The sequence below is a fragment of the Sceloporus occidentalis genome, unplaced genomic scaffold (genome assembly GCF_023333645.1).
Source record: "Sceloporus occidentalis isolate IW3139 unplaced genomic scaffold, rSceOcc1.0.p SCAF_89, whole genome shotgun sequence".
NCBI lineage: Eukaryota > Metazoa > Chordata > Lepidosauria > Squamata > Phrynosomatidae > Sceloporus > Sceloporus occidentalis.
In genome coordinates this window covers 1,407,428-1,425,560 of record NW_028317069.1, presented here as the reverse complement: position 1 = coordinate 1,425,560, position 18,133 = coordinate 1,407,428, and the positions used below count along the sequence as shown (strand labels likewise).

At 38.2% G+C, this 18,133-nt stretch overlaps 1 protein-coding gene across 1 annotated transcript in view; it reads right to left on the bottom strand.

The window, feature by feature from the left end:
- Window positions 1-8,380: 8,380 nt before the first annotated feature.
- The window catches only part of LOC149284672 (mirror-image polydactyly gene 1 protein-like), an 80,401-nt gene continuing 70,648 nt past the window's right edge, over window positions 8,381-18,133 (bottom strand). The window contains exons 9-10 of the mRNA XM_089496303.1: window positions 17,478-17,708; window positions 8,381-8,447 (exon numbers count right to left, since the gene is read on the bottom strand). Coding sequence (XP_089352429.1) covers window positions 8,381-8,447; window positions 17,478-17,708 — 298 coding nt within the window. The remainder of the gene's footprint in view (window positions 8,448-17,477; window positions 17,709-18,133) is intronic.

Below are 18,133 nucleotides of genomic sequence, written 5' to 3'. Positions count from 1 at the left end.
GTTGGGGGACCAAGAATTGCCCATCTTCATTGGGGGGCACCCCAATGTACTCACCATGAACATGGCTGATCATTGATTTTGCAGGAGTCACTATGGAAAAGGGCAAATCATGCTAATTTGCTTTTTAATTTTTCATGTGGATTAGGAGAACGGAGATAACTTCAAGACATTATAAGATTATAAAATGTTACTCTGATCCACAAATTAGCACAAGCTTTAATTAAGCCTTCTGTGGCCCATAGCAGGGACCTCTTAATAGGTCGATTTATAGCATGGCATTTGACCACATAAGTGTCTTAAACATCAAGTTTTTTTATGTCTCAATTTTTATTTTAAATAATTATTTTCAATACATAGTGAAGCTTAGAATAATAAAACTTGGTAAAATCACAAAAAGCTGATGTTGCATATTATATATGAAATGTGATATTTTTTACAAATTTGATTCTGGAGAAGCACAGAGGCTGAAGCGCATTACAACAACAACAAAAAGTCAAAATTGATAAGGCACTGAAAATCAAAACATGAGTTGGGTCCGTATCTGACCCGAAACTTTAGTGTACATGTTGTCTCTACACAGTGTTCCAGGGGCAAAGGTCGAAACACGCATGTCACCGGCCCCCTGGACACCAAGGCCTTTCCGTGACTCATAACGCAAACAATATGTGTTGCCAGCGCCGAGTGACAGACTCTAGAGACGCCCGTCCAAAGGCAGAGATCACGTACTTTAAGGGAAAGTGTAACAAAACACTCAGCTTAGGAAAATGTATTTTTAGAAGTATGTATACAAATAACTGATCAGTTTAAGAGAAGATCACTTAAAAAAAAAGTTAACAGCGAGAGAACTCAAGCTCAACAGACTATATTTATCAAGGAACATTTGGACTAATCTTAAAACAAAAACAGCGTATCGGTTTACGTGGCGATTGCTACAAGTTTTGCAACTTTTCCCAGAACTGCTCTAGGTTTGTCATAAAAAAGTCTTTACAATGTTACAGCTTCAATGCCACCCCCAGTAGACTTCTGGAAGGATAGAATTTCAAAAGACCATCTCATAGATAAATCACATTCTGTTCTGTTCTACTTACCAAACTTCATAGTCCTCTTTGGACACAACAAAGAGATGGAGTTCCATTGAGAGGAGCTGGTCCCGAAAAAGCAAAGATGTTAGTAAAACATTCGACAAACATGACTTCTTGCATTTATCTGACTGCACATAAGCCTGAAGTTTCACACGTATAACCGTCAAGCTTGAGGAGATGTCCTCATCCAGGAGTAGGGACAGCTGTGACACTTAGCACCCTGTGACCTTCACTCAGGACCTTCATTTTCCAAAATCAGGATACTCAATGCAGGACGCACTCTCTCCATGGAGTCCAAACTTGACTCTCAAAAGTTCAGCTCATTCTGCTGTATGTAGATGCTTTCCCCCCAAAAAACCTGGTTCATATTCATCATGCAAACTCACCTGGCTTTCCAGTCTACATTTTGTTACACATGAAACAATTGGTTTCACGTAACCAGATATTTATAATATCGTGAGCTTTAATATTTTAATGACTATGCGCAATTGACAAAAAATAAAGGACATCCAGAATGCTTCCTGTGTTTGTATGTTCTTCTTAACCCAGTAAGAAAAATAGAATCCTTTCAACTTAGTGTCTTGCACAAAAGTGTCACATTCCAGAAACTACATACGATGGAGTCATGATGATTTTTTCCCCCGCTGTGTATCGAACAAGACAACATGGAGAACAAGACATTTTGGGAGAACCTCTAAACACCAATGCATACATTACACTTTTTTCGTGAATTGTCTAGAGTGATACCCACCTTCAGTTGACATCTTGGTAAGAGGAGGTCACTTCAGTCAATCCATTTATTTTTAACCAAATCAATATTGTTGGGAATAAAGAATAAAATACCACCAAGTAAGTACAAAAACCTAAACTAATGCTAGCAAAGAATAGCATGCTTAATCAGTAATAGTCATCAAGCCCTATGGGTGAAAATCCTACCCAAACGTTTCCTTTTATCCAATTTTAAATAAATGTCACTTTCACAATTACTACATTTTGCGTTTCATCAAATATCCGTACATATCGCAGATTACCGATTTAAAAAATAAAAAAAGTGTGTATATCAGAAACTAACCTTATGTGTATTCCATTGGAGCAGCTCCTTCCTTCTTCCCTTTTCTCAGAATATGTTAAATCAGATCTGCAGTTTTACATTAGAACTGTAACTTTTTTCCCCAAAACCCTACATTTTATTATTAAATTACATTTTATTTATAGAGCTCCAGAAGATTATGCGGGCACTATTAGAATAGAGAGAAAATATTAAAATTGACAATATCATTACTTGAAAGAGGTTAAAAAGGAGAATGCCGCCCTGTTCTTATAAGCTTAGAGCTTTGTGCACAAAATAAACTTATATAATCGTGTTTAAAGGTTTATATAAATTATATACATATATATATCTATATCTATTAGAAACCCACCTTATATGCGTAAGATAAGATTTTCCATTTTACCTCCTTGTTCTCAATAAGAAGTTAATTAATAATTGTTCATTTTCATTGAGTTCTAATTGTTTATTTGCCATTGTTTTCTGAATGTTAGTGGCAGGGGGAAAAATTAATACGATTATGTTAGTTTGGCCATTTTTGCTTTCAGTTTCCCTTAGACATTGAACCAAATCTCCAGCATTGATGATAAAACATATAGGCAGTTATGGACAGCTGACCGGTCCTGGCATGGAGAAGTGTGGATAGGAGAAAGCACATTGATACAATAGTTCCATCACATCATTCCATCTTGCTAGGTACAATGGTCCCATACTTTTAAATCAAACACCTCTGAAGCAATTACACTGGTAGAAAATCAAAACATGCCAACAAAAATACATGTTTTAAGAAATTTGTTATGCCAATGGCTGTAAAGACAACAGCTCCTCTTTAAAGTCTTTCTAGTAATTGGATGAAGACACATACTTATTTTAAGAGGAGATGGACATCTTAAAAGTTCAAGAGAAGATGGTGTAGAACCACAGAAGCTTTTGGATCTCGGACATCTCTATCAGATGGAACATCCACCCTTCCAGGTCTCACAAGCTTATGACTCTACAATGTTTTTTTCTGTTGGCCCAATAAAAGGTTCCACCTTCAAGACCGTGAAGCATTGACCTAGATTTTAAGGAAGGTGCAGCCACCATTTCTGTTAAGTTCTAACTTCCACACTCGTTTAGCTGCGTCAGCTCAATACACACACATAAATGTGTGTGTTGTCTGTGCTTGTGCATATCTCAGAGAACACAAGGTAACATGAGATGGCATTTCAACAACGTTCTATTAGTTAAAAGTGTGCATGCTTCAACCTAACAAATGTCTAAAATATGTGAGCATTTTAGACAGTGCCAAAATAAACCATCACTTTTCTGAAGACAGAGTATTATGTTCGTCTCTGGCACTGAACATCCTTGAAACATCTGAAATATTTCTTCTGAGCCAGCACGTGACGTGTCCTGGTGACACGGGGTAATCTGATGAGACGGCGGGTGAGGAGAACGCGACCGACACAACCTCTGGATTAGAAGGAATGTATCGGAACAGGGGAACCTGGTGGACTTCAAGGTTAAGGAGATACTTGTCCCATTGAAAAAAAATACGTCTTCATAGAGTAAGAAAATTAAGGTTTATTTAACATGAAATTTAGATTTATTCACAGTTATTTTTAGACACCAAAGAAAAAGATACCAGTTTGGTTATTTACAAAATAGTACATTCAGGTTTATCTAAACGCCACTACCAATCAACCTAGCAAGTTGCAAAGTTAGTAGCGATTATGGAAAATTGGCATTCATTGGTTTTGGTCCCACAGACCATGAATATCGAAACGTGTGAAATTACCATTAAAATATGTCGCTGACATCACGACGATGAAACTGGCCATGGACGCTCAGGTGTAAACATGTTTTCCATTAGGGTTTCTGCTTGGGCAAAGAGCCCATTTTTAATTATCTTCTTCCGACCTGGGGTTCCGCTGATATTCAACGCAACAGCACAAGGTTAGCCAAAGAGTTTAGCCTCCGAGACTGGTAGTGTAGACCCCAAAAGCGGTAGTGTGAATCCGATCAGCCTGTTAAATGTATTCTTTTTTGGAACCTTCAGAATTTGAGTATTCTTTTATGACAAATCCAAGAGTTTTTTTAATCAGCCTGGATGATGTTTTTGTGTTGATACATCACCCAACCAGAAAATGTACAATTCAAAATTTACTGCAGAAAGGATCAAATATGAACACACGGCACCACCAGATCACCCTGCAAAGTAAAACTGGTGGAACCTAATACCATTAATAGCGCTGGCTACCAACACGTATATTTCCCCCCCCCCCACAAAGAAATATACCCAGGTATTGCGTATAAAAAAACCCAAACACTTTATTTGAACATAACAGCTTTAATAACATAACACAATACACATAATACAACCCTATCCTGGATAATCTGATACTGGGCAGTGTTTTGTTAATGGTTAAACGCACAACAAGAATAAGGTGGTGCAGAACACAATGAAATAAATGCGGGATTTATTTTGCTTCTATTGTATCACAGGTAAATGATTTCTAGAGGCAATAACTACCCAAAGATTACCAAGGAAGTGAAGTAAGCTACAAAAGGATAATAAAAAAAACAAATTATGACGGCACCCTTTTACTATGGTAAGAGCCTTATTTGTTCTCGCCATTTATTACGCACACCTTCCTTACGCAGGTGAATCATAATATTGTGGCGTCCATTCCCTGGCTTTCGCCGCTCTTCTTGTTATTCCAACCTTAAGACCACAAAGTGTTGTGCCAGAACCCGGAGCAGGGCAGCAGCCCCTAGTCCACTTTAGACGTCATTCAAATAGTCCAGAAATATAGCGTCCAAAAACCCTGTAAGTTCCATAGAATCTCCCATCCAAGAGCATTATGGGAGATGTAGTCCTGCAGCAGCTGGAGGGCCGCAGGTTGGACGCCCCTGCCATAGAGCGACTCCATGGAGGGAGACATGCTGTGCTCTATGGTAATGTTTTAATGTACACTACCATTCAAAAGTTTGGGGTCACCTTTTCATGGAAATCTAGGACATTTCTAACCATCAATTAGCCTTTTAAACTGGGATCAGCGAACACAGCTTGCCATTGTAACACAGGATGGTAATGATAAAGGGCCTCTCTACGCCTATGAAGATATTCCATTAAAAATACACAATAGTCATTTACAACATTAACACCGTCTGCGCTGGATTTCTGATCCATTTAATGTTATTTTAACAAAATGAGCTTTTTCTTCCAAAAACAGACATTACTAAGAGACGGCAAACTTTTAAAAAGTGCGCTTCCCGGTTTATACATAGATTTTAAAGTTAAATTAACTTGAAGATATTTCAGTCACATCAAAAAGTCCTAGAAAATGCTTCCTTTGGAACAAAAAAAATAAAGTAGTTATGCAGAATTTAACTTTAGGAATGACATATCTTCTCCCTGGGACTGCAGAGGGTCTTACGTTTTACCCCCTGATGCCCCTCTTTTCTAGGAGCTCAGAATGTTTTTTGGGTATGAGGGTATCACAGGGTTGTACATCAAAAAGGTCACAATAATGTAAATAGAAAGAACAGAAATGTTTTAGCAGTGTAAATAAAATGAAATATTCTTCTTAATGTCATATTCCATTGTATTATAATACTTATTAATAGGTGAATTAGTCATATACGCCTTATGTGCCTCCAGCCACATTGTAATTACAACTCAAACTGTGGTTGGCTATATACTGGTGTTTATTCACTAAATAGAGAGTTTGTTTGCAATTCACAGACTTCTCTATGTATGAAGGACCAAATCTTGATTTACCGAGACGATTCTCCAGAAATCTCCCCCCATTTACCCAAACACGCTCAGCCCTTCATAACACTCTCACCCAAGACGTCCCTTTAAAAAGTTTGAGTTTAAATCCTTGAAACCCATCTAAAAAAACTCACGTTTTAGTAAATAAACCTCGTTCTCGCTAAGTGAGAACAGAAACCAGGCTGGGAAGTTGTCCATGTCCATACAGACCACAGGCTCTACCACTGCAAAGCAAACGTTAAATAATTCTGATTCAGTTTACTTTTCTCATTCCTTTCATTTACTTAATACAAAAGTTGGTTCATTTATTTCTAAAATAGATAAACACTGAGTCATGGGCTTAAACAGAATCACGCCTACCAAAGTGAAGTGGATTATTTCCAAATGTGGATCATTAATCAATGCTATCCATACAACACCCGACTAAGTCCTAAGGGACTTCAGGTTAATGGTAAGGTGGCTCACCTCCCACCCACCCCCGATTTCTGGGACACAGGTAATCCAGGTATCAGAAGGTTAGAGGGTTAAGGTCACAATTTAAGGAGCCATAAATCTGCTAAAGTATATCAAGGGTTTAAAAGAAGATAGCAAAAAGGTCAACATGTCCCATTCCCAACCAAAGAAAAAAAATCAAGGACAATACGATTTGTTTGCACACTTAAAGAAAGCTCCTTAGCTGTTTCTGTTGGTGAACGGATTGCACTTACCGGCAGACTAGATGAGCTGATGGGGTTCTTATCTGCCGTCTAGTTCTAAGCTTCCATGTTTAAATGCACTGAAGACTCATAGGTGCCTTTCCCAGTAAGGGCTTCCATTGGAAACTAATGTTTCTTAATAGTCTTCAAAACAAGGACTTTCTAAAGAGCCCACGTGAAATACTGCATTGTGTAATGAACTAAAATTCAAGACAAATATAAATATATATATATATATATATATATATATATATACATATATATATATAGTATATGGGCCATTACATCAACAAAGACCTTTATGACATTGTATTCATAGACATAGACATTAATTTGTAGTTGCACCCCCCCCACCTTTGCAGATATAACAGCTGTCATGCTGGAATAGAAAAGGGTCTTCCACAAACTGTTCCCACAAAGTTGGAAGCAGAGCATTGTATGTCCCCCCCCTTCAGTATTCCACAACATTTTGGTCTTCTTGTTGAACATCAATAACAGCTTGACCTCACTAATGCTCTACTGGATAAATGGGGAAAAAGTGTCCCAATACTTTCGTCCAAATAGTATATATTGTATTGCGTTAAAGTATAATTTCTACCCAATTAATTTGGTAAACACTTATGGATAATGGAACCTGACAACAAACTTTACAATAAATACCCAACTGAGGTTCTTTAAAGTCATCAGAATATGCCGCTTCCTAAAAGTCCACTCTACTGTAGGTTTCTCCTGGCTGACAGTAAGGGATTAACCACAGCAGAATTTAATAGATTGTGTTTTCTACTAACTTTATTAAATATTTTTATGAAAGAACATGTAAACTTTTCTTACAGATATCGTGATATCTAAAAATCAGATCTATTCTATTAATTATGTGCGATTTCACCATCTCAGTGATTGAATAAAAATAGTGAGGCCACCTTCTTTGGATAACTTTCAAAGGGGCACATTGTGTAAAGCAACTGCTGCATAGCGGGGCTGGCAGCGTAAAAATAGTTACGATACACTGGGCTTGAGCGTTATTCATTAAAGCTGGACTTTTCACAATAGTGGTTTCCACCCACTGAACTATTATAATGGGCCAACTCTGTTTAGGTTGTCCTGCTCGAAGCCACAGTGACTTTCAAGAAATCTCAGATTAAAGTATGCATTATACAGGGCAAGCACAGTGAAGCTGGCTGCGTAAGCCCTTCATAATGCATGGTGGAGTTGGAGAATTGACAATAAGTCTCATTGAAACTTCTATTTGAGAGAATAAAGCCTATCAGCAGCGCTCCATTTAGAACAGTGGCCTAGTACAAGAATTCCCAAATTGTGCCAGATTATTCAAAGCCACAACAATGGAAATACCTAGAATGTGAGCTCCGTTTAATATAAGAGGTGCGTTTCTGCAGATTAAAAGGTCAAAAGTTCCTTCTAGAATGAATGCTTAGATTGCTCTCCACGCACTTTCAAACTATATATATATTATATATATATATATAAATATATATCTTTTTTTCCCCTTGTTACATGTACACACGCACACATACCGTATAACCAATTCTAATCACCTACCATTTTCCACAGTGTGAATATGTTGAATATTCACAATGAAGGCTCAGCTAGAGCGTACAGAATACTTAACGACTGGATTTGTTGACTTGGCGGGGTCGATCCAAGTTCTCCTTCGCTTTTCTCACAAAGCGCTTTATGCTTGTGGATTCCAGCCGCTTTATGCGGTACTGTTTACATGTCAGACAGACCCCACCGCCAGGTCAACAGATGTAAAAGTATTGTATCCTAGTCGTTAAAATCATATCACAGTCCGGACATTTCCAACCCCAACCTTTTTCCGAAGAACGTCCACCAGTCGTTCCAATCTGTAAAACACAAGGTTTGAAAAGACCATAAACACACACAGTCCAAAAATGAGATAACGTGAAAGACGAAACTGAACAGAATAAATTATGTTGGTGCCAATGAATGTGTTGATGGATTGTTCTACCACAACTTCAAGCATTAAGAGAAAACGGTCTTCTTCACATAAAAGCCAGAGCAGATTTTTCTTAAAGTAGTACTCGGTGGGCCAATTTTTGGGCCATCATTTCCTTTTTTTCTGGAAGACACCAGGACAGACATTGCTGCCAGGTCGCCTCTAAAGGTCCTCATGAGTCGTCACCGGGGCATGACCTTACCGAAAAATACAGTTCTTTACACAGTTTGTGCTTTTAGTCAATAAGTGTAATTGTAGAGGAAGAAACAGAAGATCGATTTCTCAACATGGTACTTTTTAAAAAATATTTCAATTCCACCAGAGCCAGCTGCCACCAAAAGAAGACACAAAATGAGCAAAAAAGGAGGAGAAATTTCAAAGAGCGGATAATCACCCAGTGAATAGCGGATTCCATGGCACAGGAGATGTATTCAAATAGATCTGGTCTACCTCATTTAGTGTTCTGCTAAATAAAGGAAGGACTCCAAAAAGCTGTTGTGATAACTATTTAGCACACTACTAGATGAAAATCATACTTATCTTGCCCTAACTCCAGGCTGTCATATTAGCTCTGCACATACGTGACCTGCTACAAGGATCATGCACTCACAGGGAGGATCTCTATGGGCGCAGAACTGATATATATTTTCTTCATCAGCCCATTTGGTGGGTCATTGCATCCAATGTATAACTATGATGTAATTTCACATCTTTATTATTTAAAGAAAATAAATAAATAAATAAATAAAAAAAGACAGATGCAAATAATAAAGAAGGAACAGCGAACATATTCCCCACAACATTTCCTTACAATTTATCGGGCGGCTCTTAACGGACGGATCTCACACACAGGTCCTCGAATTTCTCCACTTCAGTACATTTATTCCTTACAGGTGAAACGAAAGATATCTTAAGGTAGAACAGTTCCTATGCAAATTCAGCCCTTTTGTTTCCTCTTGGCAAGATGGGTGGAAGAACATATCATCTGGGGCTTATCTAAAACTCAGGATACATTATACATGGGGACAGTACTACTTCAGGGCTTAAGTCACTTTCCTAGCCAACAGAGCTTGTATGCCATCAAGGATCGCCATCCATACTCGCAGCAAGACACATTCACAAGCAATGGGACTGGGCAACTATTGCACTACTTTTTCTTCACTGGAACCATAAAATATACTATTACATAAAAATTGCAATCATGCCAGTGCAGAGTACTATTTTAATTTGAGTCAGCACTATATCTTCCATTAGTAACCAGAGGGTTAATGATAGTAGAAGGTAACAGGATTTCAACCGGTTCTGGTTGCTGAAGCTATTGATGGGTAAATATGGTGGTTTTAGCAGATTAAACATATCATGGTCTATGCTTGTGTATATTAAGCTTTAGTGTTTGTGTAAATGTATGGTGTTGGAGTGTACGTTAGAGTGAGCTTGTGTGTGTTAATGTTTGGTGCTAGAGTGTGTGTGTGTATGAGTGTATGTTGTGTTTTAAAGCGTGCGTGTGTTAGTGTGACGGCCAGAACTGCTCAGCACAGATACCCTGTTGTCCCATTTTGCCCCTTCCCTCATCCCCATGCTATTTATTCTGTGCAGGAAGGGCTCCTATTGATGCCAGTGGGAGCTCTTTTCTGCCACTGCTCAACTGCTTCAAGCAGAGGAGAGGGCAGCTGCAGCTCAGTAGCTGAAGTTTCTCCCATGCTTTTAAACAAATGCATATTTAAATACTCACATAATACTGTAATACACATTGTTTAGGGGACTGTCAGGGGCATTGTCCCTTTAACACATGTGGCTCAGCGGGGCTGTGTTTTACAGTAACTTAACCCGTGCTTCATTTCAGTCTGCGGCGCTATTAGTTACCAAACGTCTATCTAATTTCCATAGAAATGAAACGGCAGCAGCCTCTAGCAGTAACAGTTTACACAAATGTGCAGATGACATGCAAATCAGGTTACATCACTGGCCGCAAGTGACGATCAGTTAGCTCCAGGGAGAATTAGATTCGCCCGAGAGCAAGAATGAAAATAACTTTATATTACTTATTATTAAGTGTAGATCTGTCAACAGACGTGGTCTTTTGCGTGCCAGGGGTCTGCACTGAACTGTTAAAGGGACACATTTTATTATCTTGTTATTTATAAAAACAAACTTAATTTTTAATACTTTTTAGATCTCTATATAAGTCAGTTGGCAATTTTTTTTCAATGCTCTTTTCTTTACTTATAGACTAGATTACTTTATCACCTTCTTACAGAAATCTACTTATAAGTTATGTTAATGTATGTATGAGTATATATATATATATATATATATATATATATATTATACCTAGAAGTGTAATTCCTAGTACTGTTTCATGTTAAAACACTTCCCATAAGTCTTTAATATGAATAATGCAAAATTTTACATAATGTTTCAGATTTTGTTTGCCACGGGACACAAAGGCAGTTGCTATAGAATCAGGATTAAAAAACGTGTTCTGCATTGTATAAACTTCCAAAAGGAAAGAATAAGATATAGATCGGCAAAGGTTTATTTTCTTAGCATGCTGCAGAGCCCAATCAAACATATCATGAGTCGCTCTAAATGCATTAGGGAGAACTTTATATATGCCCTTTCATATAAAGGAATCAAATAGTATCGATGGTAAACACTGGCACAAAAAGATATAACAGCCGTTATATTTATAATTACATTAAATAATAATTTATTTAAATACGTTGTATCTTGATATCCAAGAAGATTTGGTCTAATTAATTTCCACACGTTTATACAGACTTTTAAATGATGTACACTGTGTGGGTAATAGGTCCACTTTAAGGTGACCGCACGTAACCTTGTAATGGTGCAGTGACAAATGCATTGAGGACAGCTCAGCAGAAGAAGTCCAAACTCCCTTAAGTACTAAAGTCAGTATCTCCAATAGTGGTCCCTGGTTGGTTTTAATATGACTCTTATGAAATCTTCTTAATAAGCCTCGTTATAAGACTGTGTGACTGTTTACACACAAAAGATGCCTGCAGGAGGTGCAATCATGTGATGCTTCAGTGTAAATAAAGTTCAAATACGTTAATAAAAATCAAATTTGGAGTTTTATATTATCAATCAGACCGAGATTAAATCTAACCATACAGCTAGATATATTAAATGTATCTGAATATCTGAAAGCATCAATATGAACATGCGGCTGTAAGAAAAAAAAAAGGAAAGGAAAGCACAGAAGAAGGAGATTAGCAGAAGAATAAATGGAAAAAAATAAATTGAAGCAGCAGAGAAAACGAAAAGAGTTGTAGGTGGGTTAGGCTTCCTTGACCGTTACTACTGCTTTATGCATTAGGAAGACCTTTTGTAAGTTTGGTAGGAGAGGTGCTGATGCCTCGTATGGCCTTCAAAAACATCCATTTGGAATTTTCATGACAAGTCACTAAACATAATATTGCATATGGTGCAGAAAAGTCCTCAAGCAGAGTTCCTTTGTAATATATAGAGATCTTCATCTAGCTTTTTCGTTAGTTTAATTTTATATTTCATAGATTTCTGAGAGTACCATCAGAAAGCCAGGGGAAAAAAAAAAGAGAAAGTAACCAATAATTTAAAATATGTCAACAATGATAACTGTGCTAAAACCTGAATCTATCATGGTCTTGTAATCAAAGAAGATTATAAGAAAAAAAGATAGATAAAAAGATATCAGACTGCCGCACATTATTTCAAAAATAGCTGAAGTTCTTACGTTCTTATCAGTAGAATACAGAATAATAGTGGGGATAAGGGACATCCCACCAGGTGACTCTGGCATGGCTTTCAGGACTTTAATTCAAGCTGAGAGTATAAACCGTAGAGATCTGGATACATCAGTTTAGTTAAGGATTTAATTTGGATGGTTGGTTAGATTTTTTTTTGTTAACAGTTTTTAGTATGGTAGGGAAGTTTGGTAGTCTAGAAGACTGAAATATCTTCAGATTGAATCTATGGTAGCCAGTAGCTTTACTGGATGTCACAGCCTTTCTGGGCTTCTTCAGTTCATTAGCGATGACAGGCAGCACAAAATATTTGTCATAATAAAGAGATATACAACTCCAGTTGTCAAGGGCCACAAACAGGCGAGGAATTCCCTGCACCCTCATCTAAAACCAAGTACGTTTTAATTAGATGCCTGTGCTAAGGCTGGGATACTTTTTTGTGGTCCTCAAGGACTTGAGCTGTCCATCCCTGGTATAAAACATACTCAATGGTATTCATCACACTTGGACGGGCCATCTGGCACACAGGATAAATGCCTGGTGGGCCGCTGGCTGACAAAACCACACACTCATCTGATCTGCCACTCCAGCTTCCATTCACCATCATCATACCCCCTCGCATGTTCTTAAAATAAGGCACTTCCCCATATTACCAGACCAGTAATCTGACCCAGTGACTACTATTTTTAACGCTCATCATCAGGAGGTGTTATTTTGGTTAGAAACGGACATTCAGAATTCTGAAACACAGGTTTAGACCTGTAGTAACGTAGCGGAGTCCAAGTATACAGTATATATACACACATGAAGTCTAGGTCTGTATTCCTTGCATCTTGAAAATATGACAGCCTAAAAGAAGGCTTCCAAGATTAAGCAACAAGGTTATATTAAATTTCACAAACATAAGCGCTGCAAAGATCACATTCATTTCAATCTCTGCAGCAGTCTGCCAAATTTTACCGAGACTTCACACACTTTCCTTCTCTCGGAGATTAATTTTCTTAAAGTCAAACTGCTTTTGAAAGTGGAGCGACAGCACCACATGTCCTTGCATGCACCAACATTCATGCAAAGAAATAAAATAGATAAAAAAAACCCCAGTATGTAACACAAAAGAATAAATCCTAAAACCATATCGGTCCGAAGATACCTGCTTATTTTTTTTTTATTTTGTTAATGCCCCTGTAGCTTGGTTACGCACCACTGAAAATACAGCCAGTGTTATCTTTCTCTTGTTTATGCATATAATCTAATTTTTCAACACCGCTTAATTTACTTATATATTATTTAAATGCCATTATTCCACATATTGATTTTTCCAACTTGTTTTCATCCAAGTTTATAGTTTTATTTGATGGAAAAAAAAGCTTTCAATTAATTTGGAGACAAAAAGGATATTTTTCCCATTTTGAGGCACAATTGGAGATCAATTTTTTAAGCTTGGCTTTTTTAACCTAAATCACTATTTATGCTATTTTTTTTTCCTTTTTATTTACTTGGTACCTATACAATGTGGCCAATGTATTTTTTTTAGTCTTAGGTCATATTGTCATCTTTTCCATGGTCAGAAGGGTAAGCAGAATCTAGTTGCGTGGCTTGCAGGTGACTGGTGTATGTGGCTTGATGCTATGTATTTTTCAAGTGGTGCGGTTTCATAAAAATAATTTTGGGTTCAGTTTCTATGAAAGACCCTTTAAATTAGTAGTTTAAGGTATAGAGCATTCCATACGATTCTGGCATTTAGCCTGAATTTGGAATGCAGCACTTTGTATGACGTATCCAGTGGTCATCTAACCAAACCTGGGAACTCTCCATGCCATGCCAGCCAAAAATGTTCTGCCTACTCCCCACACTACTTTCCCCTTGTTCCAGCCCAGTTCCCTTCCATTAAAAGGCATTGTTGGGCTAGCCCAGCCCCACCCCAAGCAAACCCACCTATAAAGAGGGAGAGCTATTGGCAGCCTAATCCAGTACATTAAATACCGCCATACATATGGCGGTGTAAATAAAGATATACTGGCCTAAAAAAAATTGGATAAAAGTGATCAGAAAAAACGTCACAGGCAGCATGGTGGTCAAATTCTACGTTTCTAGATCAAACTCCTTAAAACATTAGATATAAGGCTTTAAAGCAACTAAAGCCCAAAATATAAAACGTATGCAATAATTATTGAAGCAAACTTTTTTTAATTAAATAAGGCTGCCTTCTATTAATCTCGCAGGGCATGTTTGGGCAAATACTAGTCAAGAGCCAAATTCTGAAGGGAGGATGTATATATTCCTTACGGTTCACACACTCTTGAGCTCCGACACAAGGCAAACTGTACATAAAGCAAAGCCAAATGTTTTATAAGCCAACAGGATCAGGGGTGACACGTTAGACCTGTGGTTAGAGTTTGCTTATAAGTCATTTACAGCTGGAAGTTTGCACATTACAACACAGCGCTATTGATTTATCAGTAGCAAAATATACGAAGCATACTTAGGTAAACGCCAGAGAGGGAACAGTCGGGGCTCTGATTGTTGTGGAATATTTCAGACACAAAGCGAGTGTCTGGCAGAGGCAAATAGCTGTAAAGTCAAGACTAATATTTAGTAAGACCAGCAGCACAAACAAATTAGGTCTAGCTATTGCAGACTTCATCCAGAATTAAAAAGCATATTTACATAGTATTTTAAAGTATACAGCGGCTTCTCGACAAGTAAACTGCTCACTTACAGATTAGAAAAGGCATACGCGCGTATAAAAAAGCAGAAATGCTCGCTGGCTTAAAGAAACAACGGTCGATTCGGATTTGTGTTTACTAAGCAAATTTAGTAGCGGTGAAAGACATGCAATAAAAATATTTAGCCTCATCTCCCTGCAAATAGGCACATAACGCTATAGAGCGAGACCTATGCACTTTCATTACTTTTGTTTGGTTAGAGCGTGTGAAACATCACTGTACTCTCAGGGTTTAACCCCGAGTCCCAGGAATGTTACACTAATCTCAGGGAGAATGGGAAGATTCCCAGAGCCCATCACATTCTACTCAGGTTTAATGAGATTTGAGCATTCCGATTGTCGATTTGCTCACTGTTGAAACCCCCTGCTTGAATACAGGTCAGCCAATTCAGGATACCCTTACTTCCTAACAAGTAAAGACTTTTATAAGGACTGATGTTTGTTAGGGACAATTGGTTGCCATCATCAACTACGATAGTATCTTGTGTATCAAGAGTCTCGGGAACGTATCAGTTAGAAGAGTTCCCAGTTAGTATGGCCAGAGTAAATTAATTTGTGAGCGTCCATAAGATATATAACTAGGAAAATGAATTAGTCCAAGAGAAGACTCTTTAGTTAAAGCTGGTACAGTATGGTGATCTAAAGTCCTGAAAGTTTATGTAAATCTACATTTTTGTTCCAATAAACCAATAAAATGTATCACTTGACTAGAGCCTCTAAGATCTATAACATAGAAAGTTATATCTGCTAATTCTCACAGAATGTTTGAATTTTTAGTACGAGCCTAGAGGTGGAATGACATGTCAAGGACCCCTTGGGACACATAGTACAGGAAACCCCAACCCATTAAAAAATTAAATACTTGGTAAGGTAGCACATGGACAGAAAAAAGACAACAAGTCAAGCTTGTATCTAGAGAGGTCATTTCTGGAGAGACTGTCCCATCTACTCCTCATGCAGACACCCACGTATCTGGACCAAAGTTATTTTTCTGCATGTCCTTCAGACATAAGCAGAAGGGAGAATGATGAAATACGGACAGAAAGAATCTGCCGAAAAATAATTCTGTACGTTCTCCATTTGCCGCTGGAATAAGCCCTGCTCCCCAGTCTGAACTGGTCATCTTCTCTCTCGCACCACACCGCTACATTCCTTGTGCTTTCTAAGGGCTTCCTCCACAGCTTCTTCTCATGGAGGGCAAGATGCGGGAGCATACTTCTCACAGTCGTGTTAAGCAAAGGTAACCACGTTTTAACCTTCCTCCCCCTCTTCTTGCATCTTTGCCAAGTTGTAGTCACTTCGCACTCGGCTGACGTGTCTGAGATCTTAATTTCTTCTGCGCTTCAGAAGTGCCCCCAAAACAGATGTTTTTGTCTGTTTGTGCATCCAGAGCCTAAAGTATGAAAGGGCTGCCACCTCTGTGTGTATTCTGCTGTTATTGTGTGAGTTTAACACTGGGTGGGCTTTATTTCATGGTGTGTGTACTTTCAGGGCCAGCGCAACATACAAGCCAAGGCGGTAGCCAGTCCTTTGAATGCTGCCGATAGACTACTGTGCAAAGGTACCGTCCTAAATCTCCCTGGGAAATGAACACAGACCTGTATGTAGCAGACCGAGGCTGTGAAAGGTCTCTTTATACAGTACGGAGCTACTGCTGCGGAAGATATTTTTATGGCCCAAGCTTATATTACACTCACTGTAATAACACGAGACGGGAGTAGCCTCGTCTGAGAATTCACTAACCTTTAAGGCTAAAGTTTGATACTTTGGCCAGATCAATACTTTTGAGAGATATAATGCTACGCTGGTGGTATGAGACCCATACCATATTCTATTGACAGATTGCATGAATAGAATAAAATGTTTTTTTTTTTAAATTATACATTTTATGGTTTTTACAACATAAAGCTGTAAAGTGAATATATTAGAGGAACATATGGGTTTCAGACTGGTGGAATTATTCATGTATTGTGTCTGTTAATTTAGTTGGTTTGGCTATAGAATACAGTCAGGTCTAGAAGAGCAGGGTCCTCTCAGTGTCAGTGTGTAAATCGGGTCTGCCGCCTTTCCCATAGTCCTACAGTTCTACTCACTAAAACCTTTGTAATGCTGTGGGCATCTTTTGCTTGAGATCTGCATGATGGTTCCTCCCCATTAACTTCTCAGGTCCGCTGTTAAATTGCTGATTGTTGTTGATTAGTTCAGCCAGACTTTGTAAGGGTGAAGACCAGAAGACAGGACATTGAATATTCAAGCCAAGTATACGATTCTATGTAATAGGGCTATTGGAGCCACATATATAGTTCATGTAATCACATATACAATTCTTAACGGAACTAAACTCATTGAAAATATTTGCAAGAAGATTGTCTTATGAGTTCCAACAAAGCCATTGAGGACTTGAAAGATGGGCCCTATGGGGTGCTTAAACCGTTCTTGCACTTACTTGTGCACCTTCTCCTCGGTTTCCCGTTGACAAGCAACAGCATTATCCAGCGATTCCTGCATTTCGGCACAATGGTTCTGGGCTTGTTGCAGCTGAAGACCCAACTCGTGGTTCTGCCTCTGGGTAATGCTTAACAACTCTTCTCGATTTCTCAGAGCTCCTTCATAAATATTTATGGCCCTGGAGAACTGTTCCTTCAGATTTACTTCCTGGGACAAGGATTGATGCAAACTGCAAATACATAATTCATTAGATTAAAAAAGAAATACAAAAACAGCTAGGAACTCACGACGAGATGAGCTGATCACCACCAAATCCAACGTATGAAGCTGATACGTTTATACAAATACAGCTTTTAGAAAGCTCTTCTCCAAAACTCTGTGGAATACATTCTTCCATCAAAGGTTGTAACATACAACACAGGCATGGGATTGTTATTTTGGGAAATATTTTAGATTTTTAAATGCAACATATGAATGGTGGCACCATCTCAAAAATAATACACGTGCCAATATCAGACCGTAAACCCATAAGATTAGCGGGAAGTCAAGTCTTTGAAAGATCCTGGTTGCTAAATGCGACACAAAGTAACCGGTGTGTTATTGAGACAATGTTCAGGCAGTTGACGTTTTGGCTCCACTAAAGAACGCTCATAC